We start from the raw sequence: 19,580 nt of genomic DNA, 5'->3' as shown, positions 1-19,580 counted from the left end.
TGGAGTAAACAGTCGTCTGGTTTTCTCTAACATGGACCACAACCTCAAATATGATCAGACAATGTTTATTGAAATTGAATGGTGAATGGAGAAAGCAAAGATCTAGGCCTGGTGTCTAATCAGGTACTTAGACTCGATTGCATTAATCAGGCATCCAGAAACACTGGGAGGATTTCTTTAAATCATGATTTGTCTTTCAATGAGCATCTTAAACAAATGTTAAGGTCTGCTTTCTTGCATTTGCACAATATCTCTAAAATTAGAAACGTCCTGTCTCAGAGTGATGCTGAAAAACTAGTTCAATTCAATAATTCATCTAATTCATTATTGTCAGGCCACTTTAAATGCTCCCTGAAAAGCCTTTGGTTGATCCAAAAAGAAGAGCTTTTTTCTCCAATACTGGCTTCTCTTAACTGTTAAATCCTGAATGGACATTAAATCCTTCTCCTCAGATACAAGGTCTCGATGAATCAGGCCCTATCTTATCTTAAATACCTCATAGTACCGTATCACCTCAATAGAGCACTTTCAGATAAATTATCTCCAGCTGAGGAACAAAACTGGCAGCTGTTTGTTTACTTAAAATCTGAACATTTTAGAAATCAACAAATGAGTATCTGGTCTTCACCTGGGCATAGCGTGGTGCAAGTTACTCTCTGTACCGGCGGGCCCTCACAGAAGGCTCCTCCGTTCAAAGGGGCCGGATTGGTGCAACTGCGTGTCCGACGCTGCCAGCCACGCCCACAGCGAGCGTTGCACTCCGACCACTCCGTCCAAGAAGACCAACCTCCGCTCACTGAGACGCACAAAATGAGACAAAGTGAGCAAGTCTGAAAGTTAATACGTGGATGATTTTTAACATTCATGACAATCACTTTATCAACTCTTGCTATTATATTTAACATACATATCAGTGAGTGATGGCCAGGATCACCTCCTGAGGTATATTTACTGAAATCTGTCTACCACACTTACACCAATCAGGTGCAACATTAAAACAACATGCTTGATATTGTGTAGGGCCCTGATAGGAGATTTGATTTTTCAAAGCAGTGCATTGGCAGTGGATGCTTGGGATCATGTTGCTTGTAGGGTAAAGCTGTGCTTTTGGTGCATGATGTGGGTGCTCGATTTAAGTATTTCTTGTGTGCATCGTTCACTCTCCTGGTGGGGAGAGGCTGCTGCAGTTGCAGAAAGTGGAGTTGCTTGGTCTACAGTAATGTTGGTAATAATATTCTAATAATCATAAAAGTAAAAATAATCTAAACTCGTCCAAAGATCAAAGGTTTACCAGCAGAACTTTAAATTTGTTTTAGTGGTTTAACTGCTAATATACATCTACTGAAAACATTCTACCATTAATTAAGTTTACTGAGTATTAAAGATTTACACAAGAGGGGCTAAAATTACAATTTTTTGTTTTTTTCAGTCAGTTATTGCTCAGCACTAAACCAAAGAACCAAACAGATGATTCTGATAATGGCTACAGGTTGTCACAAGTCGAATTCATAACCAGCATTTCATAGTTTTTTTCTTTAATCCAAAGCAAACGTGTCATTAATGTGAGGAGGTGTGAGGTGTGGAGGGGTGCGAAACGGATGTGTTACCATAAACAATAAGCGTAGCTGTGCTGCTGCGTCTTTTGGCAACCACATTTCGAGCCACACAGGTGTAGTTAGCCGTGTCCGAAAGTCTGGCCTGCTTGATGATCAGATCGTGATCAATCGTGATCAGAAAATTGGAGTCCTGCGATGGATCAATGACGTCCTCATTTTTCAGCCAGTCAACCTGGAGACAAGCAAGAATAGGCCGACACATACCGCTGAAATAAAGATGAGGAAACCTCAAAAAGGTTATGAAAGTTATAATTATCCAACATAAAAAATAAATAAATAAAATTACAAATCAGGCGCTTCACACTCACAATGAGTAAATATAGAAAACAAGAAATTAGCTCTCACAGTCTCAGATGCTCGATGTTATTTTAGTTTTGACTCAAATGTTTCTTTGGCAGGTATTTTTTTTTTCACATAAAATCAGCAGGTGTGCATGAATAAATATGAGTCATCTCACCACGCACAGAGCCATTCAGTAAACACGGTAAACCTGCAGTGTATCAAGCCATCACAACACAAAGTATTGATCAAACACGCAGTCAAAATGTGATTGTTTTTGCCAAGCAAAAACACAAATTTGTTTCTTCTCTCAAAAAATGTCTTTCATTCACTTTTATTTTGACTAATTTTTGCCTTTTTAATGGGCAAAAATCCATAACTAACCGATTAAATTAACAAAATTGGTATAATTTTATAATTAAACCAATTTGCTTTTATTTTGAAATTTACGTAACATGCTTTTTATGTCAAAATTCTCCTGGTTAATAGGTATCTATAAAGAAAAAGACAGCTTTCACAATACAAATGTGGGTAAAATAAGCAATTCAGATACAAGGTTTTACAGTTAGACTAGCTTGGTGTTAAAACATGACACAAGCATATTTCTTTGCGTGTTTTAGTGACTCTTTTATTGATGGTGTCAAAATGTCAGCATCTCGCCCTTTACTTTCTTTTCTTTTGTTTTATGCTGTTGCAGATTGCACAGCATAAATCTGAAATCAAAACAACACAACACAAAAGGATTTGAGCTGTTTATTGCTCATCAGAATCAAGAAGAAAAATATGAGTGTGAAAGTGTTGAAAAGGCTACAGAAGAGGAACAAATTAGCCCCCCTATGAAAAATTCATTCTTTAAAAGTATTTCCAAAGTGCCGTTAAACAGAGCAAGGAATTCTTTAACACAGCTTTTCCAAACATGCGTGTCTTTGTTTGGATGCTTATAATATTTTACTTTGCACATAAATACGATTTTTATTCAGAAAACACAAAAACTACCAGGGTCAAAATGATTAGCTCTCCCAATGCTAATGGTCAATTGTGCGTCCTTTTTGCTGCATAACAGCCTGCAGTTCAGATTTCATGGTCTTCTGGCATGGACCTTCAGTTCACCCCACAGATTTTTCATTAAGATTCAAGTCAGAGTTTTGTGCAGGTCAGTCAGTAACGTTCACTTTGAGCATTTGGAGGTAGTTCTCTTTGAAAGTTTTCTTTCAAAATCTTCACATATCCATTTTTCTTCCTGATTCCTTCTATCTTGTCAGGATTCTTACTTTCAGTCATACTCAAGCATAATACTCCCACCACCATGTTTCACGATGGGGTCACTGCTCTTTGGGTTGTATGTCTCTCCTTTCTTTCTCCAAACATAAGCAGCGCTTCTGCGGTTAAAGCGCTCCAGTTTCATCTCATGTTCCTGACGTCGCTAAATCATTCACTAGTGTCTTGGCAGTTATTCTGGGGTCTTTAGACTCATCTCTCACTACTTTTCTTTCCAGAGGCTTTGAAATCTTTTGCTTCCTGCCTCTCCCAGGCTTGTTCTGTACTGTATGGCTCGCTTTGAATTTCATGATCATACTTCTCCCTCCAGTTCTTGACACTTGGAAATGCTGCGATAACTTTGTAAATCCATCTCCTGCTTTGCGAGCATCAGCAACTCTTTTTCTTAAGTCTAAACAGATTTCTTTTGTTTTTGCTGTGATGCTTTCTCAAGTGACAGCTCAAACCCTTGCTGAAGTTTTTATGCTGTGTGTAAATTGGACGATAACCCTTAGTTTTGTAATACGCCTCAATAAAAAGGTCAGTTTTTCAGGAGGCTAATAATCTTGGCTTTTATCACTTTTTTCTGAAATAATTCTGTTATTGTGTGCAAATAGAGATAATTTATGCTCTCTAAAGAGAGCTAGTATGTGTAGAAATGCTGTAATGTTGAAAACCCTATGCTCTTTAAAAAAAAGTCCTTGGTAAAGTTTTGACAAAGACTTTAAATTTCATAGGGGGGTTAAAAATTCAGTCCTCATCTGTAGGTGATGAGAGTGACGGTGGGGAGAAAAGCATTTACCTCGGCAGCAGGCATGCCCTCTGGGGGGCGACACTGCAGCAGCACCTCCTGCTCAAGACGCACCTCCCGCCCCAAAGGCTCCTGTTCAAAGTTTTTTCTCAAGTCTACAGAGGGCGACACACATGCAGTCAGCGGTTAGTGAAGGCTGCCCTGTGACAGCAGAGAGTGACACTCAGTTTATCTCAGCGACACTGCCTGTCACACGCACACACACACACACACACACCAGGCAAAGCCCCCAAAAGCCTCAGTAACTGTGTCATTTTTCCACACTCCAGACTCTCATAAACATGCGACGTGTCAATCACACCGCGCCCCACATTACCACCAGGGATCAAGATGGAGTGTCACGGCAATTTATTTGCATATATACTTAAACTGACGCGTGTGACAAGGAGAAAGTTGAAAACATTTGCCCTTTCGCTGTTTCTCTTCCTCTTGCTCTCTCACTCTGTCTCTCACACGCATATGTGCAGCATGTGAAAACACGCCGCCTTGATACTGACATGCAATGCGAACGTAGGCGCGGCTGCTCTTGGTGGTGCCAGCTGAGCTCCAGGCCACACACTGGCACCAGTAGTCCTCCAGTCCGAACAGCTCCTCCACCTGGGTCCTCGACACTGAGATGTCCACCTCCCGCACCACCAGGCCTGTGCAGAGTGAGAAAGGGAGCGAGAGAGAGAGAGAGAAGAGAGACATGGGAAGAGCAGGAGAGTGAGAAATTAGTGAGGCACATTTTTCACAGTGCATATAAATAATGCATTGGCTGCAGGCCAAAAGCAGTTAACGTGCACATAAAATCCTATAGGAGCTAATGGATTATGTAGTTGAAAATGATGTTAGTAATTGAGGATGATGTTTATGTCTGTAAAATACAAGGTGACATTACTGTGTGTGTATGTGTGTGAGTGTTTACAGTGTGTGAGCGTGCAGGTCTTCACCTGTGATCTGGTCCAGACTCTCTCTAGTGACGTGATCGTTTTGGTTCACCCACTCTCCGTTACATTTGAAGTAGATTTGGGTGGCGGGTGACGCCCGGCAGCGCAGCTGGACTGGACGGTTCTTCACTATGAAAGCATCCTCGGGTTCTAGCAGGAATTCTGGGAGAGGTTCTGCCGGCGCTGACGGGAAGGAGTCAGGAAGAACCTCGGCCTCGCTGTAGTCGCTGCTCTCTGGAGAAAAAAAAAAGGGGGGGGGGATAGAAATTATTTACCGACCTGACAAAAGACCAGTGCAGTGAATCTGATCTATGGCAAATCTGTGGCTTCTCCTGGTCGCTGACCTCACTGACGAGGAGGTATGGAAAAAGCAAAATGCCAAATTTGTCCATATCACTAACCTATCACACATCGAAAGAGAGAAAATGTCTGTATGACAGCTTATTTTGTGTGCCCCTCTCAAGCTTCGGGGGAAAGCCACTCTGTAAGTGCATTTCAAGAAGACATTTAAGGTGCTGATCGTTTGTACCGTCATGGAAGGAGTACAGTGACATTTTTGCCTCCCTGTAAAACCAGCAATCTGGACAAGGCAGACCCCCTGCTCTAGTTTCTCTGGAAGAGTCTGTGCTTCTCAGCTGGAGCAGAGAGCCGCTGACCTTCTGCGGGTCAGTCCTGTTGATCGCACATTATCCCATGACATTTTCGATGTGACACGTCCGTCTTGGAAAAGCTGTCAAAAGCTTTTCCTGGCAGGAAGGACACAGTCTTTCTGACCTCTTTTGTCAGACGCGGTACTCTAATGATGATGAGTAGATCCCAAGCAGTATATCAATGATGTTTATTGCAGAAGACAGATTTGTGTATATGGACTGATAATGCGTGACAAAATACGTGCTATACAGATAAATAGGAAAAGTTGTGACAGTAGTCAAAATAAATAAAATGGCCTGGACAGCTTCAAGAATATTACAATAATGTATAAAAATAAACCGTGCTGCAACTCATATATGTATTACATGAACTGTACCCTTGTGTGCACGAGTGTGTAGGTGCACAGGTGGACTGGAAAAGACCGTGTGACAGCACGGCAGGGATATAAGGGTCTGCTTTGAACATGAAAAGTTAGCACAAAAGTAGCACATACATAAAAAGTGTAGGCATACTTTGAAAGCTGCAATAGGTCAGCATGTGCTCCAAATGTTCTCTCGTTTTGTTGAACAGCTACACACAGGTGACAAATGAAAGGCAAAACAAATAAAAACTGTTGGGACACTGAACAGCTTCGGTGCATTTTGGCATTTGAGCTACAAGTGCCTCAAACATTTTCCCCAAATATAGTCGCTCATTTAGTATTTTGTTGACGATTCACGTCAGCTTATCTCTCACCAAAACATTCAAAGACCCCTTTAGATGAGAGCCCCTGGGAGGTCAGACACACTGCAATTTAAGCACCACCAGCAAGTAGAAAAACTCTGCAAACGCTCAAAAAACAGAATGGCAGTGATTTGGGGAAGACAATAATGTGACAATAAAAGCTGCAAAAGTGACAGAAACTGAGACTTTTGTAAGGATGAAAAAGCTGCAGGGAATGTGTGTTCTCATCTCATGATAATAATCACAATGGTAAATGGACTGGGTCTTATATAGTGCTTCTTCAGAGTTTTTTTGATTAAATGTTTTACTTCCATTGTCTGTTTTGCATTCATTTAAAGTGTTTTACTATTTGCTTGTGTTTTCTTAAGTTGCAGTGTGTTTGACCTCTCAGGGCCTCTGTAGCACTGTCATTTTGGAACAGACCACTACCATCAGTCTAAAAATGACTAGTCATAGCCTAAAGATGACAATTTATACTCATTTGCAGGGACCCTTCTCTATAAGGGGATAATTTGACCTGAATTGAAGCAGGAAAATGGCCCTCATGGCATAACAGCCATTGGATCCCCTCATTGTAGAGATGAGGAGTCCAGGTTTCCCTTTAATTTTGCCCCACTCTATCATACTGGTCCCATCCCTTGCATTTCTGAGGAATACAGGTTCTTATAAATTTTTAATATGTCTGACTTTACAGCAGAAAACTTGTTTTTACCTGGTTGTAAAAATGATGTGGATTCAATGAGCATTAACGTGAAGAAGATTTACATTTTCTCCAGTCAGGATAATCCAAAAGCTAAAGGCATATCGAACTCGGTGCGCTGTCTTCACTTCACATGCATGCCTACAGATGAATTCACATATGTGGGAGCCGCTCACTGGAAACTGTGCTTTTCCTACACTACAGCCTTACAGCCTTGCAGTTCTCAAATCTCATCCTCTATATTCAGAATGGCTAAAACAAAAGAGAGAGAGAGATGCGTGAGCAAATTCAGCTGCTTTTAAACTACGAGATTTAAACAAGGCAGATTTGCAGTGTTCAGTTTTCAAAATGTATCAAGCCTCAACCTGATCAGGTATTCTACAACCAGGGAACAAGAGAAAGTACTTAGAAAGATACCATCTCCTATTTTAGGAAAGTGAGCACTTGCCCACTCTCATCCCACTGTTTCCCTTGACAGATTCTGTCTGAGACATTAGGGAAAGCAAAGCAGAGCGCAGAGCTCGCAGAGGAAGCAGGAGAGAAAAATTGTAGCAGGATTGAAACCAAGGCCAGCAAGGATTTATGATATTCAGGAGGCTGTACCATCTTCAAGTAAAGTCAAATCTATATGACGATAAAAAGTCTAGCTGAGGTAAAAGTAAAATTACCAACAACTGAGGGCTAGCCAGAGATCCAGGATAGATCGCTGTTTTGGAGCGTCTTGTTTTTGACTCTTTTCTCTGTCCCACGCAAACACTTCATTGTTCCAGTCACTGCAATCACCTGTGACCTTAAACTGAACCCTCACCTTTTAACCCACCCAGACCTCGGCAGTGTACAGTAAAAGCAGAAATGCTGACGGTGATGATGAGCTCAACGTGATCAATAAAGGTTTTCAAATACTTTTTTTCTGTTTCACTGAGCATTAATGCATCGTAAACGATCCAGCTAGCCACCAGTGCAATATTTGTGTCAGTGATGGACACCTAAAACTAAATTTTACTTTAGTTCAACGAGAGTGGCTTCATCATACTAGACTTTTTTTTTTCTAAATGCCAAGGGCGATCCTCAAGGAGTTTCCGAGGAATACAGCGAAACAAATAGAAACACAGGAACAAACACCACTTGTTCCTTAGAGCAGGTGTTCGCACTTTTACGTCACTTATATACGCTCAATTAAGCATGCACAATGCTGAGGATACCAGCAGGTAAACACAAACAATTATGAATAATGGAAGTTAACACATCAGAACGTGATGCTTAACCATGAACATGAATCGCATTCACTGGCATGCCTCTCTCCCTCTCTCGGTTCCTCTCTCCCTGCTAAGCTGTCGCCTCCAGTCCCTCAAACTTTGTATTCTCTGTCAATAACCAATTGTGTCGCCCCTCCCCGCCCCACTCCCCCGCTCTTTTCCCTTTGTCCGGCATTGATCGCTCTGTGTTCAAACATCGGCTGAAAACACAGCCTGTCACTCTTCAGGCGCGATGAGAGGGGGCACGGAGAGAGAAGGAGGAAAGGCAGAAAAAGAACGGTTGCAGAAAGACAAACAAAAGAGAGGCGGCGGTTCAGCCGGAGACAGAATGGAAGGAGAGCACTGCGTATTTGGATAAACCTCCCTCTCTGTGCCGTGTCTGTGTGTGCGCGCGCGTGTGCGCTCTGAGGCCTGCAGAGAGGCACAGTTTAATTAAAACACTTTTAGATGACAGAGGAAGGAGACGGACAGACAGACACCCCTTTTTCTCCCCTGCATCTCTGTCTGGGATAATGGAGCTAGGGGTTTAAAGTAGAACCTGTGTTTTTGGGCCACCATACAAACATCCATCAGAGCTCAGCAGCTGGCAATTTGTGCGGAATGGAGGAGCCTTAAAGACAAGAACTCCTCACCGTGCAGCACAGCAAGTCTTTTATTACTCTAATGACAGACAGCAGACAGCTAGACAGCAAACACAGGCTTCTGAGTATTCCTTTCTAGAGCACACAATTGTGTGAACACATAGGCACAAGTAGACCCAGACACTAGATGACAACCTATAGTTATACGGAGCATTCTCAACCACTCTTATTCATGCATGCTGAACTCATCTGCAAATGAAGGAGTCCCCTCCTTCACGTTTGACTGTGTGGTGAAGTGCAGAGCTTCAGTACGCCGTAACGGAGAGTTGAAGTGACAGTGGTCACTTCAAGGCAGGACTGCGTGGGAGAAAGACAGAGGGCGTCTGGACAGGGGTGACAGGATGGGAAGACAAGAGAGCTGGCCAAAGACAGGTCAAGAGACACTCAAAGCCAAGTGGTGAGCAGAGAGACAATAAGGCACGCGCGCACACACACACACACACAAATTCACACACACTGGACAGCTATAATAACTGGCAAGGGAAATGAATCACAGCAATGTCTGTCTTTGTCTAAGCCTGTGAAACTCTCTGTTGTTCTCTCTGCCCTCTCTTTTCTTTTGCTCCTCATTCTCTCTCTCTCTCTCACACACACACACACACACACACACACACACACACACACACACACACACACACACACATGAATGACTGTAATTTTCTTAGCCCCAGCGCCTCTAGCCAGAGTGGAGTCTAAAGCGTCTGTACTTTATCATTACCTTTACAGAGTTAGTCATTACTGTCCCCTTCAGTGCCCTCACTATCCCAACACTGCACTCAGAAGTAGGGAAAAGCAAGCATGAGAGAATAAAGCACAGGAGGAAGAGTACTTTGAAGAGGTCGAGCGACAGAGAAATACTACAAACGAGACGGGGTTAAGTTGTGTTTGGCAAGATCATGAAGTTTTCATTTTTTTTTATAGAAACAAAAATCTGAGTTATATCAGAAACAAACAATCGGCGGTGCAGCATCCCACCGCCTCGCCTCTGCTTTCCATTGGAGTATATGACATGGCAATGCTTTCCTTCTTGCCCTCCCCTGACTCCAGTCTTCCTTCCCTCTTGCCTCCTGGATTCAAAGCACTTTGCTGTGTCCATTCAACTTCAAATGACATCTTACTTTAATGAAAAATACACATGCAAAGAAAACATGGGCCCAACTACGAAGCACAACCAACCCCAGTGCTGGGTGCTGTACTGGATGCAGCAGCACACCAGCCAGTAATTTCATGCATGATATGAATTTTTCAAATGCTGCTAAACCGGTAAACAGACAAAAATACCCGCTGTGGCTTTTCAGCGTGTTTGAATGTGTTTTATTATTGGCCACCAGGCAGCATATGGAGAAGGAACCTGTAAGAAATGGGCCCCTTGTTACTCATTCTCTTAAACATTTGATGCAAAATATTAATATAAGACACGATTTATTCGTTCTGACGCTAAATCTCTTCAGCGAGGCAAACATTATGGTGCCGGCCAGATAGGACCAAAAGCAACTTGGACAGGAGCTGCGTATGGTGTTTAAAATTTTATCAGTTTTAAATAATCTGACTCGTTTTGCTGTCACTTCTGGTCACTCTGCTTGGCTTTCATTGGAGGCGGAGATCAGACCCTACGCACACAATCTCAGGGAAACAGGTGAGGCAAAGATACTCAAGGCTAACAGGTGTTTTTTCTCCCAGCCACGGCTTCATTTGTGGCACAGAATTTGGAAGAATATGTCTCAAGGCAGCACTTCACAGCTCTGCTGTGGAAACATTAACACTAACGAGCCAGATGTTGACTTTGATTACAAACAGTGGGAACAAGAAGTGGCATTACATCTAACCGAAAAGCACAACAGGCAGCCTGTTAAGGACCGACTTCATAGCCCCGTACAAAATATTACAGGTTTTGTTAACAGAGCCTAAGAGTAGGGGTCGCTGTGGCCCAGGAGGCAGAGCTGATCAACTGCTCGTTGAAAGGTCAGCGGTTTGATCCACATTACACGCTGAAGTGTCCTGAGGCAGGATATAAATTGCCGCCAATGCATCCGACTCAACGTGTGTGATAGGTAAAAGCACTCGAAGGCACAGGATAAAGTGCAGTGCGAACGTGTGTGTGCGTGTGAATGGCTGATTGTGGCTTTGAGTGCTCAGTAAGAGTAGGGAAGTACTCTATAAGTACTATTCCTGTTTATTGTTTTGGTGTTTTTGTCTTGTTTTATTTCCTTTTTATGACAACATAGTTTTTTATTATCTATATACTACTGTAAGAGGAATCAGCCACTGCAAAATGACATATGTAAAAATATGAAAGTGGCAGAATGTTAAACCATATTACATATTTTCACTGTCCGGTTCTACTCAGCCCACTGAGGTCAAACAGCTGTGAGGACAGATGGTCAAATGTGACAACACTGCTTATGACTAAGAAAACAAGACCAATTAATACAGTGATCAACAGCCATTATGCAACATTGACGTTATACATCATCCTCACCCTATCCACCTCATTATCATCATTCTTGAGAGGAAGCCCCGGGGTACGAGTTGCACACACTACACAGAGGCAGGTCGAAAGAGACAGAGATTGATGGAGGAAGACAGTCTCTCCTTGCCTTCCTTAAAGGACAATTACATTGAGTGATTGATATTCAGCCTGATCTCATCCTCATCAGCTTGAAAAAAATGGTACAAGAGGAGAGAGAAGAAACCAGGGAGGAAGTAAAAAAGATAAAGTGAAGAGATGTGAAGACTGGAAAGAAGCATGTGTGGAGACTTAGAAGGATCTGATGGAGAATCACTGCACATGTGAGTGGGGCAGTCACAGTGTGTGTGTATTTTGGCGTCAAGCAGGGCACAAGGCGACATGAGTACAGGTTGGAGCGACACAGCATCGCTTCTCACATCAACAAAGGCAGACGGAGTGTGAGGAGTCATGCGGTTCACCCATCTGACCGAACACGCACACACTCGCAGAAACGCTTACAACATAAGCAGCCCTTTTGAGCGCAGACAGCGGGCAAAATTGGTCATCTTTTAATAGGAAATGTCATTAATTCACCAGTGACTAACAGTGCCATTATTTTCATTTCATCACGATTGCTGTGAGTCGTCAGGAGGCAGGAAGCAGAATTTGATTTCCTGCTAAGAGCACCACAGCTCCAACTCTGTGTGCTCTCTCATCAAGTCTTCCAAATGTTAGCCTTGAAAGCTCTTGTTTGGGTATTTTGATACTGCCACCAAGATGTGAACCTGCAGCGGCTTCACATGTCTCTGCAGCCCGCTTCTTTGTACTCACCATGGTGACTCTCTAACTAACAGACTTCCTCTCTCGCACCAGCAGGCACACGAACTCCCCTTCATGTGCTTCATGATTACTAGCGGCGACAGCGCGGCTGGTATTGCTTTCACCTTGCGAGCCTTCGTGAGTGTTTGTCATCCTGGCAAAATACGGTCATAGCAATACTATAGCAGAAACTTTAGATAGATAGATAGATAGATAAAACTTTATTAATCGCTTGGGTGAGTTCCTCTGGGAAATTCAGTTTCCAGTAGCAAAGCACCAAAAGAAGTTGCATGTTACATATGTGTTACATATGTATATGTGTTTTAAAGTACTACGGGAGGTGTTTGTAGGTTATGCGATTTTGTGAACACAATAGTGCCTCAGCCATGCAAGAGAGAGTAATTTCTTGCAATTTGCATACTGAAATACTCTAAAGTTGGTAAAAAAAAAAAGAAACCAGTTACATATTGTAATTTGTGTAATTAGCTTCAATCTTTTTAAAGAATCTCTACAGTCGGCTCTGTTAAAAGTGGAACTGCCACCTTTCTTTTGTTAAACAATTAGCTAGTAGAGACTGAAAATACTAATTTTTTGTCAAATATTGACCAATTAAAAGCTTTTTAAAGAACACAAAACACATAAATCTGCTTATATATTTTCCTACTCACTAAACCTTACTTCGGGGAGCCTATCCCAGCTGACATGGGGCTATCTAACAGAGAGACAGACAACCATTCGCACGCACATTCATTCCTACGACTGTGCTAACTGCATATCTTTAGACTTGCGAGGAAGAGTACCCAGAGTGCACCCACGTAAACACAGGGAGAACATACAAACTCACACAGAAATGCCCCGACCCGATGATGGAATTTCCTCTGACCTTCTTGCAAGGTCTTTGGGAAAAAGCAGGGCTAACCACTGTGCTGCCCCCTGAGTAAAGAACCTCAGCCACAAAATATATCTAAAAGCTGAAGAGACGACCACATTTGATAGCCTAGAAGCCAAATTCACAGAAAGACCTGCAGCTAACTTTAGCACATCTGTTGCCAGCGAATAAGAAGTTGAATTCAAGGATGATGATCGCGAAACCTTCCATTAGATGTTGAGAGCTTCTTCTTGAGGTAATTAGGCAGCTGGGTAAGTTGTTGTCACAGAAACAGGGCTTTTTCACACTGTTGGTTGACATTTTAACTTTTTATCAGCTATTTACAATACACAATAAATGTTGCATTAGGCAAACACAGTAATAGTGATATTAGTGTCACGGACATTGTCAAACAGTGACCACAGCAGCTGATGTGTTGTGCAGAAGTTGTAAACTTGAAAAGCATGGGCTCATTTTGTAAAAGAAGTTTTTGAATTGTGCTATACACCTCTGAATAGGTCCATATATGCCATAGTTTGCTGCTCCATTGTTCCAACATGAATGATAAGACAGATTTCAGCTGTAATTTTTCACATATTAGCTATGCTAGCTGCTATATTTGTAAGTTACTTCACAGGACTTTGGTGTGAGAGTACTTTTAGACTCTTTTAGACTGCTTTCAAATATAAAGACGTGTTTAGTTTTGTATAAAAGTTGTGACAGCAGTTTTACGAATCTGACAATGAACCACGAGGAACATTAATGTAAAAGTAACTTATGAGTAAAATGACAGAAATCTGTTTCTCTGTCAGACCCATGATGCCGGCATTTTCTGAGAATGGCACTGAAGACTATATGACAACACACACATTGTTAATGCTTTGCCACCCTTTCTGTATATTTTTCATAGGAACGTGTGAGATGCAACTTGTTGGAAGTTCATCATAGCAGTGGAAATGTCACACCTTTGATTGCTTCCAACATGCTAATGAGGACACCTGCAGAGCGGCTATTTCTGTGGGGTGTGAAGCCGATCGTTTCATCAAGATACGAGTGCATGAGTTTAATTAACTGTGCAGGGCTTGTGCGCGAGCGGGCAAGAAAGATAGAATCTGTGCGAGGCAGTAAGCAGAAAAGAAAAGGTGTGTTTGGGAGAGAGAGAGAGAGAGACAGTGAGGTGACAGGAGGCAAGAAAAGCAGATTGGCAGAGGAGGAAGGCCGAGCAGGTGATGGAGATGCACAGTGACAGAAATCCTTCGCTTGTCCATCCAGTATGTCCCGGTGGCAGCAGGAGAGAGCGAGGAAGCCTGAGGACATAGTAACACATATGCATGCAGACACACACAGACACACACAGATGCAACACAACAAAGACCTCATTTACCGATCTGATTGTATACAGAATGTTATCCTACACTCTTATCTGCAAGGTGTGTTGCCCTACAACCATCTAATTGTAAATGAAGCGTGACCTGCCCCCCACTTTTTTTTTTTTCAAAGGACTCGCCTCCTGTGTCATTTCTTCCCACAAACATATCCTGTCATAATATTACTTAACCAGTCCTCTTGGAGGCGATGCTGGTGGGGGGAAATGCACAGAAACACACGTAAACATGTTACCTAACTACATGGTTACAAACGGTAAATAAGGCAGTAAATGAAAGAGGGACAGACAGTGGTGGTTTTTGCTGATAACTGGGTGAATACTGGAGAATTACGTGGTTGTTTCACATGGACCCACACTATATTCAAAGCGTGTGTGTAAAAGAGCGACATGGTGGGTGTGTTTGCAGCAATCTATAGAATATATTTACTCACCGTGCATGTAACTGACAGTGCCCCCCCCCCCATCTATAAGCGAGCTTCTGCGACTGTGTTTTTGGATGTGTGGGTGAGTGTGACTGTGAGAGTGGGAGCGCTAAGAGGATTTGGGCTTGTGTTGTAGCTGTGAGCCCACTGCTGCTACTGGTGCATTTGAATAGACGCGGGGACTGAGGGGGGGGGATACATCATGGCTGAAAGTGTGCTCTGTCACAGCTAGGGGGCGCCACCCCCCACTGAGCTCATTAATCATGGCCCATCAAAAAGTGGCTCTGTGCTGTTTGTGTATGCCCTGACGACCACCTACTGCATGGGAACACAGGCGTACACAAACAGTGCTATCAATCACTTTTGCAGATGTAGACAGGGGGTTAGAGAGGGCTGAGACAAATATTGTCGTCCTCTCAAAATTACAGACCAGCATCACAACTGTTACTTGGAGGTCAAGCTCACGCGAATGAGAACGCGACTCTTGCCCTTCCTACTGCACGTGTAGATCCAAGTGCACGAGCTGAGTGCAAGGCGCCATTGCTGGCCTACTCTCCCACTGCACAGCTGCTTGATGAGAATTGCGCAAATCTACCCGGAGTGGCTGGTTGCCATGGTGGGTATTCACATGGAGTCCTCTCCTCTAGAGGCCTGCAGTCTACACGGCTATCAACTCTGCAGCTACACACGCTCACACATTGCCCACAGTCTGTCTCCTCGTTTCCTCCATTTGGAAGTTTTTCCTAAAAATCTGTCCGTTTCTGTCGCTGATTGTCTCACGGTGTCTCTGTGTATGCGTGTGTGTGCAAGCATGTATAGTGAATAGGTAAGCAGTTGAGTGGGATGAGTGTTTGGAAGCCGGAGCCGTTTAAATGGCCGTAATTACATGAGAAGATGAGCTGCATTCCTTCCTGAGGGCAGACTGATTACAGGCCTCTCCTCTCTGGGCCCCTGTAATTACCCACCCTATCCTGCCTACCCTCCCCAACCGGCGCTTCACCCTCCATCCCGCTGTACTTGCATTGGTTTCTCTCTGCTTTGGCTGGTCTGTGCCCCCACCTCACCCTCCTCTCCTGTCCTCTAATCCACCTCTCTCCCAACTTCTGCAACAGTCTACCTCCCCCTTCGCTCACCGGGTCATTCTTCTGTCCTCTCTCATAACTCCTTGAACTGATTACTCCTTACACACACACACACACTTAGAGCTTAGAGACCACTCACAGGACAAACAGCGGAGGTGGCATCATGAATGTAGTGCATACAGCCTTCAATTTCTTTCCTAAAGATCTCTTTGACATTAAATCCCACGTGTTATGAAGCCCTTGACTATGCATGTAAGCATGAAACTTTGCATCAGAATGCATAAAGGCTACTTTTTGATGAAAGTAACTACTACATGTATAGCAGGCGCACTTCTATTTGTGTGTAAATGTGTGTAGGGAGGAGGGTTGCTTTTAAATTCCAGTCAATACCAGTGGCCACTCCTTTAGAACAGACAGTTTCTGCCTTAAAGGCAAAACTCTGCTCTCTCACCCCACTTTTGTTTCTCTCACAAACATATACACCCACACACAGGTGGAGATAAGCACCTGACCTCACGCATACATGAACCTCACCAAAACCAGTAAGTCCACCCCACTCAGAGATTACGGCAAGACTGGAGACACACACACAGTCAAATTACACGTCCTTCACCAGAACACCCTTAATTGGTGCACAGAGCTGCATTCTGGGTCCTCGCTGCTCTTTCATTTGGCCTCAAGTAAATGATCAGAATGGCCATCTTTTACAATTTGTGCACTTTAAAATTTGTGCTCTGTTTGAAAAATTTAAATTCAGCTCATGTTTCTGATTTTGTCTTAGGGTCTTGCCACGTTACCATGCGCTACGTCAAGAAGTGGGACCTGCGATCGTGAGACGAGTCGGCAAATTACGTCAAAACATATGCGGTTCTTTTATTATTTGATATGACAACTCAACTCCCCGGAGAGGGAGAAAGACGGACGGATCAAACTTCCTGTACAAATCACACCAGACACTCCGAGCAGGTGATAATGAAGGGAGAGGAGAGTGTTAGGGGGCTTATCGAGTTGTGGGGAGAGAGTGAGAGTAAACTAAAACATCACAGGGGAAAGATGGATGGATTAAAAATGAAAAGTCCCTATCTCTTGGAGCATTATGAAGACACGGGGCAGAAAGAAGGGTGACAGAAATAGAGCCAGTGAGGGAGAGAACTTAGAAAATGGGAGAGATGGATGGTAAGTACAGGTAACCTCGCTAATGTAAGGCAATGATGGAGGGAAAGGGCGAGGAGGAGGAGGGGAGAAAGAGGGAGATTAATGGCAGGCTGTAAATGGGTAGCCAAGCATCAGGGAAAGGAAGAAAGGAAAGAAGGATGGAAGGAAGGAAGGAGGGAGAATATGTGGATGGAAAGAGCGAGGTAGAAAACGATGGAGAGAGATACAGAAACACTCCCTGGGTGCAGATCGAGAGCAACTCTTGATTGGTGTGAGTGTGTGTGCAAGGGTGTGTACATGCACTGAGCATTGGCTATGGTTGCCACGACTGCCAGCGCTATTAGAGAAGGCTGCTGTTGTAATGTGTTGTGACAGGGGCTGATTCTTGTGACTAACTGCTTTGGCAGGAGAGCTCCTCTGTCATGCTAATGAACAGATGAGGAGATGAGCCGGATTGACAGCAAATCAACGGGTCACGCCGATGACCCTTCATGGCCTGAAAAAAGAGGTTTTTAGATGGTCTATATGAGGACACAAGAAGATGCCGATATCCTCAGCGTGTACAGCGCCCGACGGACATCTTTGCGCGCAAATAACTACTTGCAAAGGGAGTGTGACAGAGGTGGCGACACATGGACAAACAAAAAAACCAAAAACCCAACAGCAGCACCTAAAAAGTAGAAGCGTTATTATACTCCACACAAACACCGGCAGGGTTGGCGTCACTCTGTTCCTTCATTGCGTCCCCTTGCATCAGAGAAATCCCTAGATGCGCAGTGCACAACAAGCAGCATGCTGTAGGATCGCCTGTGTGTAAGCTCGTGAGAGGCAGCTTTGTAAAGTTGCCAATGAAATTCTGAAAAGTAGCGTTCAATGTATATTCGAGGTGACGAAAATAGGCCTCCGCTCCCAAAACGCACACAGAAAACGAAACGAGCTTGGATAACATGATTGAAAAACAAGCTTGGCTTAGACTAGATGTTGAAGTGAAAAACACAGATTACACGGGGAGACCAGGAAGTAGGTGAAGCGTAGTAAGGAGTGGGGCACTAATAGGCAGAAAATCAGTGCTGGAGAATACAGATGATGAGAGGTGATGCAGTGATAGCAGAAGAGGACAGATGGAGAGGCAGGAGTTAAGAGATGAGATTCAATCTCCTCACTCTGCAGAATGTCAGGGTCTTGCAAGCAAAAGTAGTCTTGCGCGTGAAGCTAATGGTTGTTTTATCCTTTTGATCTTTTCCCTTCATTCCCTTTATGCCCCGCTTCATCATTCTCTCAAGATACATTTCCCTGCCCGCCTTAACTCTGACCCAGTCCCTCAAATCAGGCCAGACGACAAAAAAACTAGAGGAACTATTTTCTTTGCTCAACTAAAGGTATATTTCCTCTGCATATTTGTTAACTTAAAAAAAAAGAAACAGACACACATGTCCATTTTGTATTTCTACTGTAGTTATTGTGCTACTTTTAGTTTTTTTTCTTTAAACCCAACAAGCAAGCAAGAAAAATTGTAAGCCCAGAGGAAGCCAGACTTCACAAGGAAATGTGCAGGTCAAGATAGGAAGGGAAAAACACACCATACCATTTGACTGCCGGGCAATCTCAGCGCAGTGCAGCACCAGCACACATAAAAGTAAGAACTAAAGCAGAAGCATCTCACAGACTATCACTTTTGGCCAGGCCAACTTTTCTATATCTGGCAATCTCTGCTGCTAACAGATTGTGAAACAGTGAGAACTGATAACTCTGCATCGCAGCGAAGGGAAAACGGAACATTGGTGCATCCTGGGCAGCCTGTGCGCACGCGTCTCTGCTCTCCTCCACGAATCTAAATCTTGTTATGTTTCAGGTCAAAATATTGGTTCTTTCCCAAGTGTGATGAGTCAGCATTCGCACATCAATCATTCATGAGGCTGTGGTTGCTGCCTGATATCAAAGTTTTTTTTGTCTCTGCTCTTCTTTGCAGCTGCACACGCGTCCTTGACCCAAAGACTGGGTGGGGACTGGGATGGAGCGAAAAAGAGGGCATCGCGCAGCCTCGAGCCAGGACCTGTACTGTATGACTGGACTGGCAGGGATGGCGGTGATAGAGAGCAGCGATGGGGAGAGGATGACAAAAATCCCTTTGGCATAGACAAATAAAGTAGGCGGCTGTGAATGAGAGAGAAAACTTGCTTGTGCATGTGATGAAAAGCTGAAATAGGGAAAGACGGACGGATTGAAGAAGAGGCAGAGTGTCACCCGCCAGACGCCCAGGGCCAGCGCAGACTGATGGTGACACTGAGTGGCCAGAGTGTGTGACACTGTGACAATAATGACGAGAGACTCAGGCCCGATTTCCGCGGCTTCTCCTTCTTCTGTCCGTCCCTCCTCCTTCTGTTGCCCCCCTGCAGCGGCCAAGTGCTTTGATCCACACCCTGACTGTGTGTCCTACTCCTAGCCTGGGTCAAACCAAGCGGGCAAGCAAAGTCGCATAATCCCACAAACCCCGACTCACGTGGAAGTCAAAAAGTCAGCAAAAAGCTTTTTTCT

The 19,580-nt window shown here is 43.7% G+C and overlaps 1 protein-coding gene across 3 annotated transcripts in view; it reads right to left on the bottom strand.

The window, feature by feature from the left end:
• unc5b (unc-5 netrin receptor B) overlaps nucleotides 1-19,580 on the bottom strand; it is a 53,059-nt gene that overhangs the window by 13,730 nt on the left and 19,749 nt on the right. For all 3 annotated transcript variants that reach the window (XM_040001523.1, XM_040001522.1, XM_040001525.1), the window contains exons 2-6: nucleotides 4,896-5,126; nucleotides 4,461-4,604; nucleotides 3,955-4,058; nucleotides 1,608-1,788; nucleotides 629-796 (exon numbers count right to left, since the gene is read on the bottom strand). In XM_040001523.1, coding sequence (XP_039857457.1) covers nucleotides 629-796; nucleotides 1,608-1,788; nucleotides 3,955-4,058; nucleotides 4,461-4,604; nucleotides 4,896-5,126 — 828 coding nt within the window. The remainder of the gene's footprint in view (nucleotides 1-628; nucleotides 797-1,607; nucleotides 1,789-3,954; nucleotides 4,059-4,460; nucleotides 4,605-4,895; nucleotides 5,127-19,580) is intronic.

Source organism: Simochromis diagramma, unplaced genomic scaffold (genome assembly GCF_900408965.1).
Source record: "Simochromis diagramma unplaced genomic scaffold, fSimDia1.1 OVJJ01000421.1, whole genome shotgun sequence".
Taxonomy (NCBI): Eukaryota; Metazoa; Chordata; class Actinopteri; order Cichliformes; family Cichlidae; genus Simochromis; species Simochromis diagramma.
Note: the sequence above shows the minus strand (reverse complement) of the source record. Positions and strands in the feature narration are given on the sequence as shown.